Here is a 19,431-nt window from a genome sequence, read left to right on the forward strand (position 1 = left end):
ATGTGCATACATAAATAGAGTTCACTGTCCTTTCTTCACACATGCTTTCTGAATTATACAAAATCAACACTCATTATATAATAGGAAATTATAACACTAATGAAGTCCCTAATTCTTCCCTAACCACTTCTAAGATTAACCTAAAGAGGGTCATTTCCCCAATAGTAATTATAGACTGCTTATATCAGAACTTACAATACACCATTCTTCCACACATAAAATTGGAAAAGGCTCTCTAACACCAGCACCTTCTCAAAGTACTGAACTCTTTTTTTTTTTTTTTTTGAGCTGAGGATTGAACCCAGGGCCTTTCGCTTGCTCGGCAAGTGCTCTACCACTGAGCTAAATCCCCAACCCTAGTTTATTTTTAGTTTTTATTTTTTTCTTTTTTCTTTTTTCTTTTTTTTTTTTTTTGGTTTTTCGAGACAGGGTTTCTCTGTAGCTTTGGAGCCTCTCCTGGATCTCGCTCTGTAGACCAGGCTGGCCTTGAACTCAAGAGATCCACCTGCCTCTGCCTCCCGAGCTGGGATTACAGGCGTGCGTCACCACCGCCTGGCTGATAACTGAACTTTTAGCAAAAATAAACTCCATAATTCACAAAATCCATAATCAAAGTGTGTATGTCATTGCTTTTCATTATAACTCTCCTTAGTAATGTACATTTTCTTATAGTTTCTTATTTCCCTTGGCACACAGTGAAACATCCAAAACCATACTCATAGCTAAGTGGCTCTATAAAAAAATGTCATCAATTTTGTATGTGAAACATGAGGCTTTCAACTTCCATCCTTTGGTGGCTATCTAGAATAACAAGTACAGCTGACTTAGAAGACAGCTAAATGGTACTCATACTGGCATTCAACCTACTGGAAGGGCTGGTTCTAAGGGCTCACATTACTTTGCTCCCACCTACCCAACCACTCCTTCTCAACCTATATAATGAAAAGTTATACAAAACATAAAACATAAATTACTAATGTAGGTTATCTGATTATTATTCCAGTGTTTATTATACATAGGAAAGTAAAAAAATTCTAAGTACCTTTGGAAGATGAGGGAAATAGTAGAACTAGAAACAGCTCATGCAACACTACTAGTTTCTGGAAATTTAACTTGTGTACCCCCACCACACACACACACCCCCAAGAAATTCCAGAGACTGCCTTTTCTTTGCCATGAAAAGCCAGAAAACGCCTATGCAGAGAAGAATAAAGGGTCATAGCATCTTTCGAGCTTTAGCTGAACTATATATTATTCATGATATAATCTTTCTATACACATTATCTTTGATTATATTCAACATAAAAATGTCAAGCAAATGTCAAGTACAAATTACATTTATTATCTTGAACACTAAACTGAATTTTCAAATCATATATTTTTGCTGTTGTCTTGAGACAAGTCTCACTACATAGCCCAGGCTGGCCTTGAATTCAAGACTCTCTTCTGCCTCAGTTTCTCAAGGGCTGGATTACAAGTATGCACCATCACACCTACCATCAAAACATTTTTCCCCCTTTGGTTTTTCAAGACAGGGTTTCTCTGTTTAACAGGGTTGCCCTAGATCTCACTCTGAAGACCAGGCTGGCCTTGAACTCACAGAAATCCAACTGCCTCTGCCTCAGAGTGCTGGAATTAAAGGTATGTACCACCCAACACCCAGCTATCAAATCACATTTTATCTAAGAATTGTATTAAAGTTCTACAGAGTTAAGAGCAGTGGCTGCTCTTCCAGGGGACCTGTGTCAATTGCCAGCACCCATAAAGAGGTCCCCACCAATATGGAGGGTCATAACCATCTGTGACTCCCGATTCCAAGAATCCAAAGCCTCTTATGGCTTCCTCCAGTAACCAGGCAAGCATATGGTGCACAAACATGCAGGCAAAACACCCAGACAGGTAAAATTATATTCTACTATACTCATAGATGCCTAGCCCTAAATGTCATCAAGAGAGGCTTTATCCAGCAACTGATGGAAACAGAGGCAGAGACTCATAGCCAAACACTGGGGGAGCTCCAGGAATCCTGTAGAAGAGGGGGAGCAAGGATTGTAGGAGCCAGTGGGGTCAAGGGCACTATAATAAACCCCACAAAACCAACTAACCTGGGCTCATAGGGGCTCACAGTGACTGAAGCGACACCAGAGAGCCTGCAAGGGACTGACCTAGGCTCTCTGCATGTTACAGTTGTGTAACGTGGTCTTCTTGTGGGCCTTCTACCAGTGGGAGCAGGGGCTGTCTCTGAATCTATTGCCTGCTTTTTGAACCTATTCCTCCTACTAGATTGCCTCATCCAGTCTTAACAGAAGAGGAGGTCCCTAGTCTCACTGCAACTTGATATGGCTGGCTAATATCCATAGTTTGTCTGCCGCTTTCTAAAGAGTAGATGAAGTTGGGGTGGAGAGGGTGGGGATGGGAGAACTTGGAGAAGAGGGAGAGGAAACCATTGGTTGGGATATAAAAACAAAGAAATAAAAACAAAAATTAATGAGTATTTAAGTCAAACATCTACTACTAATAAATCATAAATTTTGTTTGTTGATAAAGGATTTTACTATGTAGCCCTGGCTAGCCTGAAACTCAAGAGATCCGCCTGCCTCCGCCTCCTGATCACTGGGATTAAAGGTGTGCAGTACCCATGCCAAGAAAGAAATTTATTACCAAAAAAGGGAAAAAACACAATTAAAACTTGGTAAATATTCCAGTGTAGCAGGATTTCTATTTATTTGTTTAGAAAGTAGCTTACAAAGGGAAAGCCGAGCCAGGCATGGTGGCATATGCGTTCAGACCCAAAATTCAGAAGGCAGAGAAAGACGGGTTTTATCTAAGTGTTACAGCCCTGCCCATTTTACAAAGCAAGTTCCATAACACACAAACCGTGTCTTAAAGGAAAAAACAGATTCTTTGCCAGGTACTTTTTTTCATGTAGGAACAAGTTACTAGTTAGATTTTATTCAAATTAATGCCAGGCCTAGAACACATTAGGCATTGTCCAGAGACAGGGAATATAAATTATCAACACAGTTCTTTGTCCACTTGGAAGTTTTACTACTCTAATAAAAGATAAAAAATGAGTGACCAAAAAGCAAGCTGTATTTGAAATGAATGATGAAAGTAAGTATTCCTGAGGTAACATTTGCATACAGAATGGAAAGAAGTCAAAAAATCCCCAAGTGCAGAGGACTTTAAGAGATTTATTACATACAATAGTGACTACAGTTGAGAAAAGCCTATTACAGGGCTGGTGAGATGATTCAGTGGGTAAAGTGTTTTTGCCCTGCAAGCCTGTGACCCACACTGATGGACAAGCAGAGAACTGACTTCAAAGTGGTTCCCTAGATGCCACATGCATGACATGGAACATGTGTGCACATGAAAAAGTTCTATTTTTTTCAACAACATTTTTAAGTGCTTATGTGCTTTGTTTGTGTGTATATAAGTGCGCTTAGTATGTATAAAAACATTCTAAATTATGATCTTACTGGCCAAAAAGGATTTCAATGTAGTCCACCAATTACAGTCAATGTTATGTTTTTGCCCAACATTTTAGCATGTTAAGAACCAAGCCAAGCTGGGAAATGGTGGCACACACCTTGATTCCAGCACTCAGGCAAAGAGGCAAGCAGATCTCTGAGAGACCACCCTGGTCTACAGAGCAAGTTTCCAGCACAGCTGAGGAAACATAAGGAAACCCTGTTTCAAAAAATTCGGGAGGGGAGGGACTGGCCAACCTATTGCTTCTAAGCTAAGTGGCCTACTGCTAACCAAGTATCTGATTCATCTACAATACAACTCTCCTGGCACCTAAGATTCAGAATCATTGCAGAAGGGGAGGTAGGATTGTTAAGAGCCCAAATAGGCAATTTGCTTTGAGATTCTGTCTCCTAGAAACATCAGAAGCTAAATGAATAAAGTCTCCCCAGCACAGATGGTTAAACATGAATTACGAGAGGATGACACCAATAAACATTATAAAGCAAATGGGAAGAAACTCATGAGGCCTCAACCCCAGACAAAGAACAAGAGGGAACTAAGGAATGCTGAGAGCAGGAGAAAGTCTTCCTCAGCAAAGAGCAGAGCAACTGATTATCCAATACCAAATGGTCAGCCTTGAAAACATACAAATATCATTATACAGACTGAATAGGTTATAATATGTATTTAGGAATACATAAACATGTTAACAACAATTAAGAGAAAAAATGGCAATGAATTTGAAAAAGACAGGAGGCTTGGGAGATTTTGAGACAAGAAATGAGGAAAAAGGATGTTATCACCTCATTATTTTATAATTTCAAAAATAAATTATTTTAAAAAACAAAAGTAAAAAAAGACTGAGAAGAAAGTCACCCTGGCCTTACCTGTTTGCAGTTGATCTTGTTGAAGCTCTGTTTGCTCCACTTGGTGAGGCTGGCTGGGAAAACTCTGGTTATAACTGGCCTGGTACTGACTCTGCTGTTTCAAAGTTTCCGGTTCATTAACAGGAGGAACTGGGGCATTCATATTGAACACCTGTAGCCAATGAAGTAAATAACTGGTTCATACCTCTATTCTTGCTTTAGACATGGAATATCTTATCATTGGCTTTCCTTCAAATACTAATTTAAAAACTACAAAATACACACATACCACAAACAAAATAAGCTACCAAACTTTTGATGAGGCATTATTTAGACTCAATGTATTAATGAAAAAAAATTGTAAGTGCTTAATTCTTCAGGAATTCTGTCAAGCATTAATTCAACTATATTCCAGATTATAGTACTCTTTTTAGTAATTATATAATTTTAAAGTAATTACTGATGAATCAGTGAAGTAAAACGCCTAAATTTTACTTTCAAACATTCCAGTACAAAAAAAGATTAAGCTAAAAGGTTCTAACTCCAAACATTTATATGACACTCCCTTGTCTTGTTTTAAAGAATTAGTATATGTTTATGTGTATGAACTGCACATGTGGAGGTTCGAGGACAACTTTAAGAACTCAGATTTCTTTTTTGTTTTTTGTTTGTTGGTTGGTTGGTTTTTCGAGACAGGGTTTCTCTGTGTAGCTTTGCGCCTTTCCTGGAACTCTGGAGAACAGGCTGGCCTCGAACTCACAGAAATCCGCCTGGCTCTGCCTCCCGAGTGCTAGAATTAAAGGCATGCGCCACCACCGCCCGGCGAACTCAGATTTCTTATTCCACCATGAGTTCCAGGGATTAAACTTAGAATATAAGGCTTGGCAACAAGGACCTTACCCACTGACTCCTCTTTCTGGCCTTTTTATTTTGTTCAAACTTTGTTAAATCTTGTAACTTTTGGGATAAAGCTAAAAATCTAAATATGAGTGACTCCTAAGGCTCAAATTCATCACTGAGAAATCTAACAATCGGCGTCTGTCTAGTGGTCAGTAAATATAACACAGATACAACAGTACATACAGATACACCTCAGCTCTATTTAGCATGATTCTTAGTACACACTAAACAGTGTTAATTGCTCACCGTTTGCATGGATTGGAATGGAGCTGCATTTACATTGATTCCACTGCTATGCAAAGGTTTACTTGTCCCAGCCTGGAACACTTGAGGCTGAGAAGCAGCAGGAAGGGATGATGATGCTGTAGTCTGGTCTGTATTTAAAGATATTGTTGCCTAAACACAAAGTGAATAAACAAATATACTTTACTGGGAAACTAACTCAAAACTTTTACCTGTTAAGTAAAATAGGACACAAATGCCTTTATAATTAAAGTACCATCCCAATTCATGCTTGGTAACAGAACTTGCCTGAATCTGATCGATTGGTTCCTTTTGTGGCCGCTGCTCTGTAGCATGAGAAGGTTGGTACAAGGGTTGCGACGCTGTATACCCCTCACTAGTGGATGAAACCAAGGGAACCTGTACAGAAATAACAATCTCAAATCTTATTTTTTTTCTAACTAAATTGACCATTACAAAAAATAAATAATAATCATAATACCAACCCTAAAACAGATTCAAAGAAAAGACATGTTCTGCTAAGAGAACTTTTTCTCTGCATTTTGAGACTATAGACTTTACAATATGGCTGGACAGGTGACACACACCTTTAATCGCAGCACTGGGGGGGAGGCAGAGGCAATCAGATCTCTGTGACTTCAAGTTCCAGACCAGTCAGGACTACATATTGAAACTGTTTCAATATGAAATAAACACCTAACAATTGTAAACTATGCTGATATTTAAATCTCAAAGCTAAATCAAACATTCGCCTAGTTAGAATAAAGCACCAACTTGTAAAATAGTTAACTGGTTGGTTTGCTTTTTTGGGGGTTTTTTTTTTGGGGGGGGGAGGAAGTTCTCGAGACAAAAACAGTTTCCTTGCATGGCTCTGGCTGTCCTGGACTCACTCTGTAGATCAGGCTAGCCTCAAGCTCAGAGATCCACCTGCTTCTTCCTTCGGAGTGCTGGAATGAAAGGTGTGTGCCACTACTGCCTGGCAACTGTCTTAAATAAAGACATTTATTTCACTTTAATATAATATTACATATGCAAAGCAATGTAAAAAAATATTAAGACAAAGTCTCACTGTGTAAAACATGAAAAAAATTCAGTCATCAAAAGAAAAACAAATATATGCACGGAAATAAATTCTAAAAACTACCCATTGTCAATCTGTAACAGAACCTTTGAAAGTGATCAAATGCATCCCAGAATAACTAAACTAAGAATGAGTCCTCAGGGGGAAAAAAAACTACTCTTATTCGTTCTTACCTGTGTGGCTTCTGGTTGTACAGGAACTTGATTAGGTTGGGCAAGTCTAGATTCAGAATGAACTGCAAAATTAAAAAAATGTTACATAAAATTTGTTAAGAGAAAATCCAATTTTCTTCAACTTTATCTACATTATAAATAGTGTTAAGGGTCCATTTCTGTAACCAAATGATTAATGAACAATTTCAAAATAAATTACAAAGCACAACTAAGATTTCAGCTTTCAAATTAGCACTGAGCACTTTATCAGCAGTGATCATAGTTTACTCTCATAGTTGTTTCAATTTTGTGTTTTGCTGGGTAAATTAAGATGTCAGTAAGAAAAGTATCAATAAAAGGTAGACAACAGGGCTGGAGAGCTAGCTCAGAGGTTAAGAGCACTGACTGCTCTTCCAGAGGTCCTGAGTTCAATTCCCAGCACCCACATGGTGGCTCACATCCATCTGCAATGAGATCTGGCACCTTCTTCTGTATACATAATAAATAAATCTTTTTTTTTTTTTTTTAAAGGTGGACAACAGATAATAACCAGTGTCAGTACTTTTGAGAAAGTCCACCTCTGAAAGTAGCATGGTCTAGCAGTTAGGATTTCCTAGTTCTCACACCCAGAAGGCCTGGTCTGGTCCCTGAGAGATGGCTCAGCAGTTAAGAGCACTTGCTGCTCTTCCAAAGGACTAGAGTTCGGCTTCCACCACCCAGAGCAGTTGGCTCACAACCACCTGTAACTCCAACTTCAGGGGATCCAACACCCTCTCTGGCCTCTGCAGGCATCAAAACACACTGGCATATACATGTATACATATATATAGAAATAAAAATAAAAAGTTAATTTTTCAAGTAGCACAAGAAAGCAGTGTTACTAATACTCAAGACGTTGACAAAGGCTTGGTGAATTAAGAAACACTTTTGTCAAGTCTTACATCCTGAGTTTTTTTTATCTTTAGAACTTTCAGAGTAGAAAGAAAGAACCAACTCCAAGCTGTCCTGACTTCCACATGCTCAATAGTGGTGCGTGCACACATGTATACACACATTAATAAAAACATACACTATAATTCTTGCATACACACAAAATAATAAACATAAAATACAAAGATTTTTGGCTTTATTTTAAGACAAAGTTAATATCTTCTTGGGTTTTTTTGTTTGTTTTTGTTTTTTTTCAAGACAGGGTTTCTCTGTAGCTTTGGAGTCTGTCTTGGACTAGCTCTGTATACCAGGCTGGTCTCAAACTCACAGAGATCCACCTGCCTCTGCTGCCCAAGTGCTGGGATTATAGGCGTGCGCCACCACCACCAGGCCAAAGTTAATATCTTAGTATCAACTTTCAATTCATGTTTCTATAGGAGATTAAAAAAAATACAGCCAAGCATAATGACACACATCTTTAATCCAAGAACTCGGGAGGCAGAGGCAAATAGTTCTCTGAGTTTGAGGTCAGCTGGTCTGAACAGTGAGTTGTGGAACACCCAGGGCTACATAGTGAGACCCTGTCTCAGAAACAAATAACAAAAACCCCACATTTTTACTAAAAGCACACATACAGTATGCACCTTTATTGGTTGTTCTCTTTCTCTTACCTCTCCCCTAATCATAGCTAAACAGATCATCAAAAGTACAGATCATTGGATAGGTTTTCAGAAAGCATCAAACATCAATGGACAGTCTAATGGGCTTAGTTAGCAATAGCTGAGTGTTTGATAACCTTACAGGTCAGTACTACATGTATTAACTTTGGCACGATTCCCAGCTGAAAAAACTACACAGCTTCCAAGTTTGTTCCTTGGAAGCCACATAGGAGGAGAGGATGGGACTCCTGCAAGTTGTTCAGACAGCACACATATACCACCACACATGCATGCACATGCATTCTCTACAATTTTTAAACCATTACTAACCCGGAGGGCAAACCAGTTGAGGCATTTCCATGTTTTGAGTAGGGTTCATAGGTTGTGCTGATACAATGGCAGGATCAAGCGTCTGATTTTCAAAATCCAACATTGAATCCTACAAGTCAGGATATAATTGAATTACATCAAACAACATATTTAGAGTTACAGTTAACAGTGCCTTACTAAAATACACTTACCTGTATGAAATTATAGGGTCCCTGCATTTGTGCCATAAGATCTTGTACTCGCTGCCGCCTCACAAGTGGGTCGGACTGAGCCACTGGAGTCAAAGAGTGGGGCTCTGGGACTGAAGGAGACGCAGCCTGAGGTTGCTGCTGGAGGGAGTTTACCACCTAAAATATGAGAGGATAAAACCTCCAGTGTTTTCAAACGTGTTTCTCAAAACATTCAATATGCAATCTACACTGTAATGAGGAAAAAAGCTTTACCCAAAAAAAAAAAAAAAAAAAAAAAAGGAAGGGCACAGACAGATGGTTCTTGGATGAAAGCACTACCAATCAAACCTAAGGACAGGAGTTCAATTCCCCAGAACCCACATGGTAGAAAGAGGAATCAACTCCTGCAAATTGTCCTCTACCACCAATATGCAGCTCATGTCCAAATGGACACTTCAAAGAACCAGGAGTTCTGAGAAGGATATAGAGCACTAACTAATTGCTCTTCTAGGGACCTGCATATTGCTTCCAGTTTTCTTAACGTAAAAGAACTAGAATGTAGTGTTTTAGCTTACTTTTCAATCAACTGTATTTCGAACTACAGAGAAACATGAAGAAGACTGATGAACTAGAGATAAGGACCTAAAAGGGACTCAGGTCAGAGACTACATCAAGAATCCACAGAAATCCATAAAGTCTAGTAACAAAATCAGCTTTAAAGTAAAGTTAAAGATGATGGCACGCACACTCTGTAAGGTGGGAGCCTAGATTTTTCTACAATATGGTATCAAGAAACAAAGGGGCTGAACAGACAGTTCCTCACTTAAGAGCACTGACTGCTTGCTTGCTCTTCCAGAGGACCAGGGTTCAACGGCCAGAACCAACATGGTCGATCTCAATTTCCGGTTGAAGGGTATCTAGTACCCATTTTTGGCTTTTGAATGACCTTGGGCACACATGGTGCACAAACATACACTAATGCAAAACATTCTTATATATCAAACAGAAATTTTAAAAATGAGATAATCGAAAGCAAAACTTGTGTACTTTGACATATTAAATGTGTCAATAATACAAAAACTAATGAAAACCTTAATTTTTTCTCAGGATATATAAAAAAATTGACTAATGTCAAAAGACATTAACCTTATAATACAAAGAACTCTTACCTCAACTGTTTCAACTGCCCATTCATCTACTTGCTCCTTCTCACTGCTGCTGAACTGTGTTTCTGCCATGAATTGCCTGTTGACATACTGAAAATAAAAAGTCAACATTTGAGATATCTGTTTTAAAAACAGAAGGATAAAGGTAGTATTAACCTTTTTAAAGAAATGATACCTCTGTTGATTCAACCTCACTTTGCTCCGTGTATTCTTCTGTTGGTTCAGGTTCTAGAGTTAAAAAGGAAATAAAACAGATATTTATTTAAGTCAACGAAATTATAATGGTGGAAACCTGTTATATATTTATCTAAATCAAAAAGTACAAGGAGCTAAGGGGAAGCCACATATATTTAGGTAATAACATATTAATTAGGTTTGATTACTGTAACAAATATACCTCTGATGCTGTAGTAAAAGTTATGTAGTTGTAAGGGAAAGAGTGATAGCAATTTAAGTTTTTTGTAAGTATATGGATGTTTTGTCTACATGTATGTCTGTGTATCATGCATGTGCGGTCCCCAGAGGCCAGACCCCTAAACTGGAGTGACAGACAGTTGTGAACTATCTGTGGGTGCTTAGAATCAAACCGTGATACTCTGCTGGAAGAGTCAGTGTTCTTAAGTAGGGAACCATCTTTCCACCCCAATTTAACTGTGAACCTAAAACTGCTCTTAAGAAAAAAAAGTCTGTATGTATGTAAATGATATCAAAAAAAGGTAAATTTGTTTTAATGTTATCAGTTCCACTTAAACTCTACAATACTTTATCATTACATAATCAAGGAGTCTGAAATATATTAGTGATAAGTACTTACATTTATCATTTTTTACAGTCAGTAACTACATTTTTAAGTTACTTTATTCCAGGATGAATTACTTTACCATTAACCATAGTTTCTAGGACAAGGATAATGAAAATAAAAACCTTCTAGATTGGGCCTGGAGTAACATGCATGTATATACACTTCAAGACAGGGTCTCACTATGTACGTAGCTCTGGCTGTCCTGGAACTCCAGGTTGGCTTCGTACTCACAGAGATCCACCTGCCCTGAACCATGCCCGGCTAGGTGCACACACACCTTTAAACCCAGCACTCCAAGGGAGAGGCAGGCAAGTATCTGGGAGTTCCAGACCAGTGGAAGTGATATACTAAGACTGTCTGAAAGAAGAAAAACAATAAAATCTTCTCCATCTATTAGTAAAAGCAGAAAAACTAAAAACACAAAAGTCTGTCTTACTGGACAGTGGTGGTGCACGCTTTTAATCCCAGCACTTCAGAGGCAAAAGCAGGTGGATCCCTTTGAGTTCAAGGCCAGCCTGTTCTACAGAGTTCCAGGACAACCAAGGCTGCACATAGAGAAACCCTGTCTCAAAAAATCAGAAAGACAAAAGAAGTCCATGTCACCTATATTCCACCAATCAGCAGTCTTCCCTTCTTATTAGACCTAGCAGCACTTGAAGAGTGTTTACCATGTGCCCTCACACACTGCACAACCTGCTAAATAGAAACTGGGAATATTCAGTAATTACCCTAAGTTAGATGGCTGGTGTCCAAGTACGTTTTTACCTCAAGCCATCAAATTCTGAACTCATGCTTTAAAACTACTCCAAAAATTTTGTAGTATATTACTCATCAACTTAAAAATTATCATGAGCCCGGCAGTGGTGGTGCACACCTGTAATCCCAGCACTCGGGAGGCAGAGGCAGATGGATCTCTGTGAGTTCAAGACCAGCCTGGTCTACAAAGCTAGTCTAGGGCAGGCTCCAAAGCTACAGAGAAACCCTGTCTCGAAAAACCAAAAAAGAATTATCTAGCCACACTAGCTTTTCATTAAGATGCTAAACATGCTGGGCGGTGGTAGTGGTGGTGGTGGCACACGGATTTAATGCCAGCACTCGGAAGGCAGAGCCAGGCGGATCTCTGAGTTAGAGGCCAGCCTGGTCTACCAAGTTGAGCTCCAGGAAAGGTGCAAAGCTACACAGAGAAACCCTGTCTCGAAAAACAAAAAAAGAAAGATGCTAAACACAAAACTGCCAAGAATCCCTTGCTGTTAAATTTAGTTCAAGACCATGAGTTCTACAATTTCTCTGCCCCTCCTTCTTAAAATTCACATTATATTTTATGTTGGTATGATAAAAAGTGAAAACTGTACAAGCCAGACAAAAATCTATCTGAAAATCCTTACAACTGCCCCTAATCCATACTCCTCTTCCAACAATACCAAGCAGGCAAAGGCCAGTTTAACTGTGATCAAGGCCTGTAAGGTAAGTAATAGGCACTGAATACTTCAGATTACTAATGTATCTTGCCATGCTACAAGTGCATTTTAAAAATCTAAGTATAGGTATAACCATACATGTATTTTATAAACCTGTATCAAAGGAAATGGAAAGTTAAGGCCAGAACCAATACTAAAACTACTGATCTTCCCAGGTACTCACCAGCCTCAGCGACCTGGTCTTCCACTGTAGCTGCCGAGGCTGCCTCTTCCTCCTCACACAGCCCATTCTGATGGTTGTGAGTGCTGTCAAAGTAGTTTGACTGAAAAACACGCTCCACAATTTCCTTTAGAGCTTTATCTTTAAAAAAAAAAAAAAAAAAAAAAAAAATTGGATTACAGTGTTACTGTCTGACAATACCAGATTTGAAAAGAAATACTTAATATTCAACAAAATAACGATAAGAAAAATTAATCATCTATGAGTTAAACACACAAATACATAAATTACAGCATGATAGGAAGGAAACAGGAAATTACTTACATTATTAAGTAAGCAAGTAAAGAGGGAATAAAGCTGAGATTATTCATTCAATAAGCATTTTTGCTACACATAGTGTGTGCGTGTGCGTGTGTTAGACATGTTCTTGGCACTGGAAAAATGGCTCAGAGATTAAGAAAGAGTACTCACTTGCTGCTTTTGCAAAGGACCTACATTTACCATGGGCTGGCTCACAACTAAATGTCAAAACCAAGGGATCTGACGCTCTCTTTATAGCCACCTCAGAAATTTGCACTTACATGTCTACTATACAGACACACACTCACACAATTAAAAATTAATCTTTTTTTTGGGGGGGAGAGTTCAAGACAGGGTTTCTCTGTGTAGCCCTGGTTGTCCTGGTAAACCAGGCTGTCCTCGAACTTACAGAAATCCGCCTGCCTCTGCCTCCCAAGTGCTGAGATTAATGGCCTAAGAACCACACCCAGTGCACATTAATTTTATAATCCAGTGGAAGGGGTCATCAAACCATAAAAATGATAAAATTCCATGATGTAAAGTAACAGATTTGGACCTAGTCATGGTGAGACTGCCAAAGCTTTCTGGTGTAACTGAGCAAGAGCTAACATAGATGTTGAATATCTAGGAGGGAAGCAGTTCCTGGCAGAAGAAAAGCAATTTACAAATCTTGCCCAATGAAAGGTGTCAAATACAAGAAACAAAAGGATGTCACTGAGGCATGCAAAAAACAAAAAACAAAAAAAAAAAAACCCTAAATGTAAATTGTTACACATACACTAGTAAAATGTCTTCAATATTAAATAGAAAATTTTAAAGATTCCTAGCTACAAAATCAGAATTATCTTAATACTCACAGGTTGTTCCACATACAGGCTTTTCCTTCCCTTCCAGCAAGTCCCACAAGTGAATGGAGGCATGCTCATATTGCTCATTTAACCTGGTAATAACAAAGAACACATTAAGCACCTTCCAACTGTCAATTAGAGCAACACCTCCAAGATTCTGTTACCAGATCCCACCGTACCTTAAACTCATGTCCCGTTCGGGGTCCACTAACTTGTAGAATTCATCTAACAAGGACAGTTCCTCTTCCGAAAGTATTGGCACTCCGTTCAAACCCTGTTTCAGATCAGCTCTCACTTCATCATCTCCCAGCTTATCCAATACATACTGTAACTCAAGAACAGTTTTTAAGCGCTTCTGTTCCGCTTCTTCTCTCATAAGCTGTTCCCGACGTGCTGTCTTCTTTATTGTTTTCTGAATCTGCCAAAAGAACATAAACAGGAGACATCAGAATTCCAACTGAAGTACCTTCTACTAACTTGTAAGAACAAGCCAAAAGTCCACCACTTCCTCCTTGCTGGAAACAATCATTGATGGTATGAGAAATGAGTTTCAGTATTCGAAAAGCAGTAAATAAAATTCAGTCTTTATGAACTGGGAAAAAAAATACTGACAGAAAAAATACACTGTGTAAGTTAGATAAAGTATGAAGTTTGGTTTGTTTTTTTTTTCAGTTCCCCTGTCCTTCCCTTGAAAGGAGAAAGGACAGCATCAAAGTCAAGTATTTCCTTCCTCTCTATGATGTTAAGCATCAGCTTAGGGATAGAGAAAGATAAAGTTCTTTCAAGAGTCATGGCATTGTTTTCCTTCACTCTTCCCCACCATCTCAAGCTTCACTAGAATGAACTGACATGGGAAAAGACAAAACAGAGATATATATATAGACCTATAATTTGAGGATTGCAAAGTTGGCTTGGAGGGGGTTCAAGAGCACCAGTTACTCTTCTAGATGACCCAGGTCCGATTCCCAGCACCCATAGATCATACTACAACCACCACTCACTCCAGTTCCAGGGGATCAGAGCACTCTTCTAGTCTCCAAAGATACTGCACACATATGGTAGACACATATAACAGGCAAAATACCCATAAAACATAATTTTTTTTAAAAAATTTTAAAACTTAAAAGAGAAGAATGGAATAATGAAGATTGCAATAACAAGATAATTTATATTGGCAGCAGAGGAAATAAATGTTATCACAACAATAAATGAAAAGTAAATATACAGTATATGTATAAAAACAGTGATAAGATGTAAGTTAGGATGGGCAAGTAAGCTTACAAGGTGAAAATGCCGTCTATTGAAATGGATGAGCTTTTCAATGTTGGGAGCAGTTTAAATGAGGAAGGTCTTTCAAAGGTAGCTGGAGGCAGAAAACAGGAAGAGAAGTAGGAATGTGAAAAAGAAAAAAAAAAAAAAACACCCTAAAGAAATAACTGTCCCAGTGTGCAAATGTGTGTACACATGCACACACACACTCCTGGAGGCCAGAGGAACTCAGGCATCCTTTCTAAGGTGCCATCCACTTTGTTTTAAGATTGGGTCTCTGTCTGGCCTGGTGCTCACCAAGTAGTACAGGCTGGCTGGATAGCAGGCCTCAGGGATCTGCCTGTCTTCACTTTCCTTGTGCTGAGATTACAAGCAAGTACTAGCTAGCATGCCTGGCCAGGACATGGGTTCTTGGAATCTAACTCAGGTCCTCACTTGACCAACTCAGCTCCCTAGCCCAAAAGTATCTTTTTTTTTTTTTTTTTGAGCTGAGGATCAAACCCACGGCCACTGAGCTAAATCCCCAACCCCAAAGGTGTTTTTTATAATAATAATGCTGATGATATATAAACTTGAGTAGGGCAGGTGTGAGCAAGAAAAGATAGATTAGAGAGAAGCTAATGCTACTCTTTGTAGATACAAAATAAAAAAGTCAGGCTGCAGCGATGGCTCAGAGGTTAAGAGCACTGACTGCTCTTCCAGAGGTCCTGAGTTCAATTCCCAGCAACCACATGGTGGCTCACAACCATCTATAATGAGATCTGGTGCCCTCTTCTGGTGTGCAGACATACATACAAACAGAATACTGTATACATAAATTAATCTTTAAAAAAAAAAAGAGTCTAATAATTGTAAAAAGCTGTACCAAAGGATCAGAGTAAATTAATTGCATAGCATCTTTTTAAAAATCAAAATTATATTTAGAAAAGGAAGGGTCAGGGAGAAGAATGGTTCATTGAGCTTCAAATTCTGACCTGAACAAGTATAAATATCTTCTCCTTAGTTACTATGGTTTCTTTGTAACCCCCACACCCTGTATTCATATGTTCAAAATGTAGAGACCTAAATTCAAATGCTGAGAGGTAGTATTTTAACAGTTACTTCCATCCTAAGAGTGCCGCCCTGATGAACTGGTAAATGTTGCCATAAAAAGGGCTTTTTGAAAGATCACACTCGTTCATCCCTCTTCTGTCTTGTGGTACACAAATCTAAGGACCTCACAAGAGGCCAATATCTTGCACATCTTGAAATTCCAGTGTCTCAAACTGAGAAATATATTTTTTATTCTCTACAGACTGCCCAATCTTTGATATTCTATTAAAAAGGCACTGTGGTTTGAATAAGAATGGCCCCCACAGGCTCATATATTTGAATTCTTAATCATCAGGGAGTGGCAATATTTGAGGATTAGGGAGTATGGTCTTATTGGAGTAGGTGTGGCCTTACTGGAGGAAGTGTCACTGGAGGTGGGCTTTGAGGTTTCAAAAGCCCAAGCCAGGCCCAGTTTTCTATCTCCCTCTATGGATACAGATGTAGAGCTCTTAGATACTTTTCCAGCACCATATCTGCCCATGTACCAGCATGGTAATAGACTAAACCCCTATAACTGAAATCAAGTCCCCAATTAAATGCTTTCTTTGGTAAGAGTTGCTTGGTCATAGTATCTTTACAGCAAAAGAACAATGAGTAAAACAGGCATAAAACAAACTAAGGTATTGGTTTAAAACATTCTATTATCACCAGTCAGTGGTGGCGTTCGCCTTTAATCCCAGCACTCAGGAGGCAGAGGCAGGCAAATCTCTGTGAGTTTGAAGCCAGCCTGGTCTACAGAGCAAGCTCCAGGACAGCCAGGGCTACACAGAGAAACCCTGTCTCAAAACAGGCCCTCCAAAAAATTCAATTATCTTTTCTCTTTTTTTTTTTGAGCTGAGGATCGAACCCAGGGCCTTGCACTTGCTAGGCGAGCGCTCTACCACTGAGCTAACTCCCCAACCCTCTTTTCTCTTTTTTAAGCAAATTACTAAAATATACCTCTGTACTCAATTATAAAATATGACAATAACACTGAGTGCTTGGAATATATTATATATCACACTCATAAGGAGTTTTATATAAAAAAAAAAAGGTACATTACTATTTTATCGATTAGAAAACTGAGGTGCTGCGATGGCCTTGTCTGTCTGTCTGTCTGTCTGTCTGTCTCTTTCTTTCTCTGCTTCCACCCTACTAGCTCTATTTTTCTGTGAAACTTTTAATACAGGAACACAAAATTAAGTAACTTGGCCAAAGTCATACAATTACTTAAAAAAAAAAAAGAGGCAATCAGGACTCAACCAAGGTAAATCTCATTCCTGAATAAGCAATCTGAGCTCTAAAATCCCCTAAATCATGTGAGAATTGTCTCGTCATGTAGAAGACTTTTCATTTACCAAATGAAAACTAATTAGCATACAATAACAGGTTTCGTTCTGGTATTTTTCTTTCATACTTAGTTTTGATTGATCCTCCTTCACATCTGTTCCCCTGCCATAGTTGGCCCCAACCTTCATTATTCCTCCACCCTTCTATTTCCACATCACATGTTCTATTACCCTTCCCAAAATACTTCCTTAGTTCTTTAAAACCCCTTATGGGACCCATCACAGTCTCCTGATCTCTACCAGAACTTACTCACTCCTACATAAATGTATATATATTACAACTATAAGTTAAAGTCCACTCATGAGAAAGAACATGCTGTATATTTCTGAGACTGAGTTACTTCATTTAATGATTTCCAAGTTCCACACTTTTTCTTCAAATTTCACAATTTCATGCCCCAAATATTCCCATATTAGCCATTCCTCAAATAAGTTGACATTCATTCAGAATGTTCTTCAGTCTCAAAAAATTATTTTGACTTTGTATTTAATTTTTGTTCTATTACCAAAGGCTTTTGTCATATGAACAGGTATTTAGGGAAAACTTGCCCTTTCTGTTGGATCAAGAGCTAAGAGCAGTAAATGTTTCAGTCTGTCACATCCCTTAAGGACACTGATGAAATGACTATATGTCTGTATAGAATTAAAGGAAAACATGGAAAATCAATTTTAAAGCAGCTGAGATCTTCCATGTAATTATGCTTATCCTATCTTTAGCTCAGTCCTTTTCAAAAAGTGTTTCCAGTTACACAAAATTGGCAAATATATAGGATATAACTGAATCCATCCTCCACACCTGGCAGAAGGCTTATCCACAGTAGTGAAGGGACTAACCCCAAATAACCAAGCTTCCACTAACTTCGTTTTTAGTATTTTACATATTATCTTTTACTTACATCTTGACTTAATGCCATGAAACTCCTCTGTAATTCCTTTGCAAACTCCAAATTATTTGTGACTTCCTGGTACTTAGATACAGCATCCTAAAACAACAAAAACAGAACCCCTTTTTACTAGAAACACAAGCACAGAATTTTCCTTTAAAATACTGAGCACTGAGCCGTTACTGAATAAGACATGGACATCTTTACCAGCTGATCTTGATTGAGCCTTTCTCCTTTGTTCATTCGTTCCTGGTAATCATCAAGTTTACCCTACATCAAAGAAAGAATAAATTCAGTTTAACCATGCCAACATGAGAAAACCTAACCAATATTCAAAGCCTACTTCAAATTTTGTCTTTATTTTCAGATATACTACAGCTTAATTATATTCATCGAACTAAAGTTTAACAGTAAACTAAGAAATAAATTTAAACATTGCTGAATCACAGACATCAAACACTAGTACGTAAGCCAACAAAATACTGCTTATTTTGATAATAAAAAACAGATGCCATCATCACTCAGACATGAGGATCATGGTATGGTTAAGATACTTTTCTACTCAACTGTGCATACTGGACATGTAAGCTAAAATTCTGTGCTTCTGTCCTTCCAGCCTTCAAAGCATTCATGGTAAATAGATGGCATAAAGTCTATTTTCCTGAATGAATTCAGAAGTGTATTTGTTCTATTTTATGTTAAAGAACATGAAGCTACCATTTCAGCTACAGTCCATACACTGTAACCACTCTGCTGCTTCTATCAAATTGAACAGGGTTTCAACACCCCTGTCACTTGAAATTATCTTTTTTTGTAAAAATGAAAATTTAGCCAGGCATAGTTCCACATGCCTTTAGTTCTAGAACAGTCAAAGATATATAGAGACCCTGCTTGGAAAACAAAAAAAAGGAAATAGAAAACTTAAAAAAATTTCCCAGGCTTAGGCTTTAAAGACTCCCCTTCACAAAAGATTCAGACAATGAAACAGTGTCAGCAAGTCAATCAACTACTGTTAAGAACTAAGATAAACAGAAATCTAACTTAAAGGAAAAGTATTTCAAGTTAGTCTAGTCACATACAGTTCCTTGACAATAACTTCTTTTTCTCTTACACTTTTTTTCATTTTTACTTGTATTTTATGCATGGGTGTATTGTCTCTATGTGTCGTCTATGCAGTATCCACAGGGGCCAGTGGAGGACATCAATCCCCTAGGACTGGAATTACAGAAGTTGCGTGCCTCCATGTGGGTACTGGGAATTGCCCAAACCATATTACCTTGAGAGCCACCAGTTTTAAAG

The 19,431-nt window shown here is 38.4% G+C and overlaps 1 protein-coding gene across 1 annotated transcript in view; it reads right to left on the reverse strand.

Annotated features, from left to right (window-relative positions):
- The window catches only part of Caprin1 (cell cycle associated protein 1), a 37,999-nt gene that overhangs the window by 5,504 nt on the left and 13,064 nt on the right, over positions 1-19,431 (reverse strand). Inside the window, exons 3-15 of the mRNA XM_036184024.1 lie at positions 18,340-18,402; positions 18,145-18,231; positions 13,739-13,977; positions 13,569-13,651; positions 12,415-12,552; positions 10,147-10,199; positions 9,975-10,061; positions 8,827-8,982; positions 8,636-8,744; positions 6,738-6,799; positions 5,772-5,882; positions 5,487-5,636; positions 4,362-4,512 (exon numbers count right to left, since the gene is read on the reverse strand). Coding sequence (XP_036039917.1) covers positions 4,362-4,512; positions 5,487-5,636; positions 5,772-5,882; positions 6,738-6,799; positions 8,636-8,744; positions 8,827-8,982; positions 9,975-10,061; positions 10,147-10,199; positions 12,415-12,552; positions 13,569-13,651; positions 13,739-13,977; positions 18,145-18,231; positions 18,340-18,402 — 1,489 coding nt within the window. The remainder of the gene's footprint in view (positions 1-4,361; positions 4,513-5,486; positions 5,637-5,771; positions 5,883-6,737; positions 6,800-8,635; positions 8,745-8,826; positions 8,983-9,974; positions 10,062-10,146; positions 10,200-12,414; positions 12,553-13,568; positions 13,652-13,738; positions 13,978-18,144; positions 18,232-18,339; positions 18,403-19,431) is intronic.

Source organism: Onychomys torridus, chromosome 4 (assembly GCF_903995425.1).
Source record: "Onychomys torridus chromosome 4, mOncTor1.1, whole genome shotgun sequence".
Taxonomy (NCBI): domain Eukaryota; kingdom Metazoa; phylum Chordata; class Mammalia; order Rodentia; family Cricetidae; genus Onychomys; species Onychomys torridus.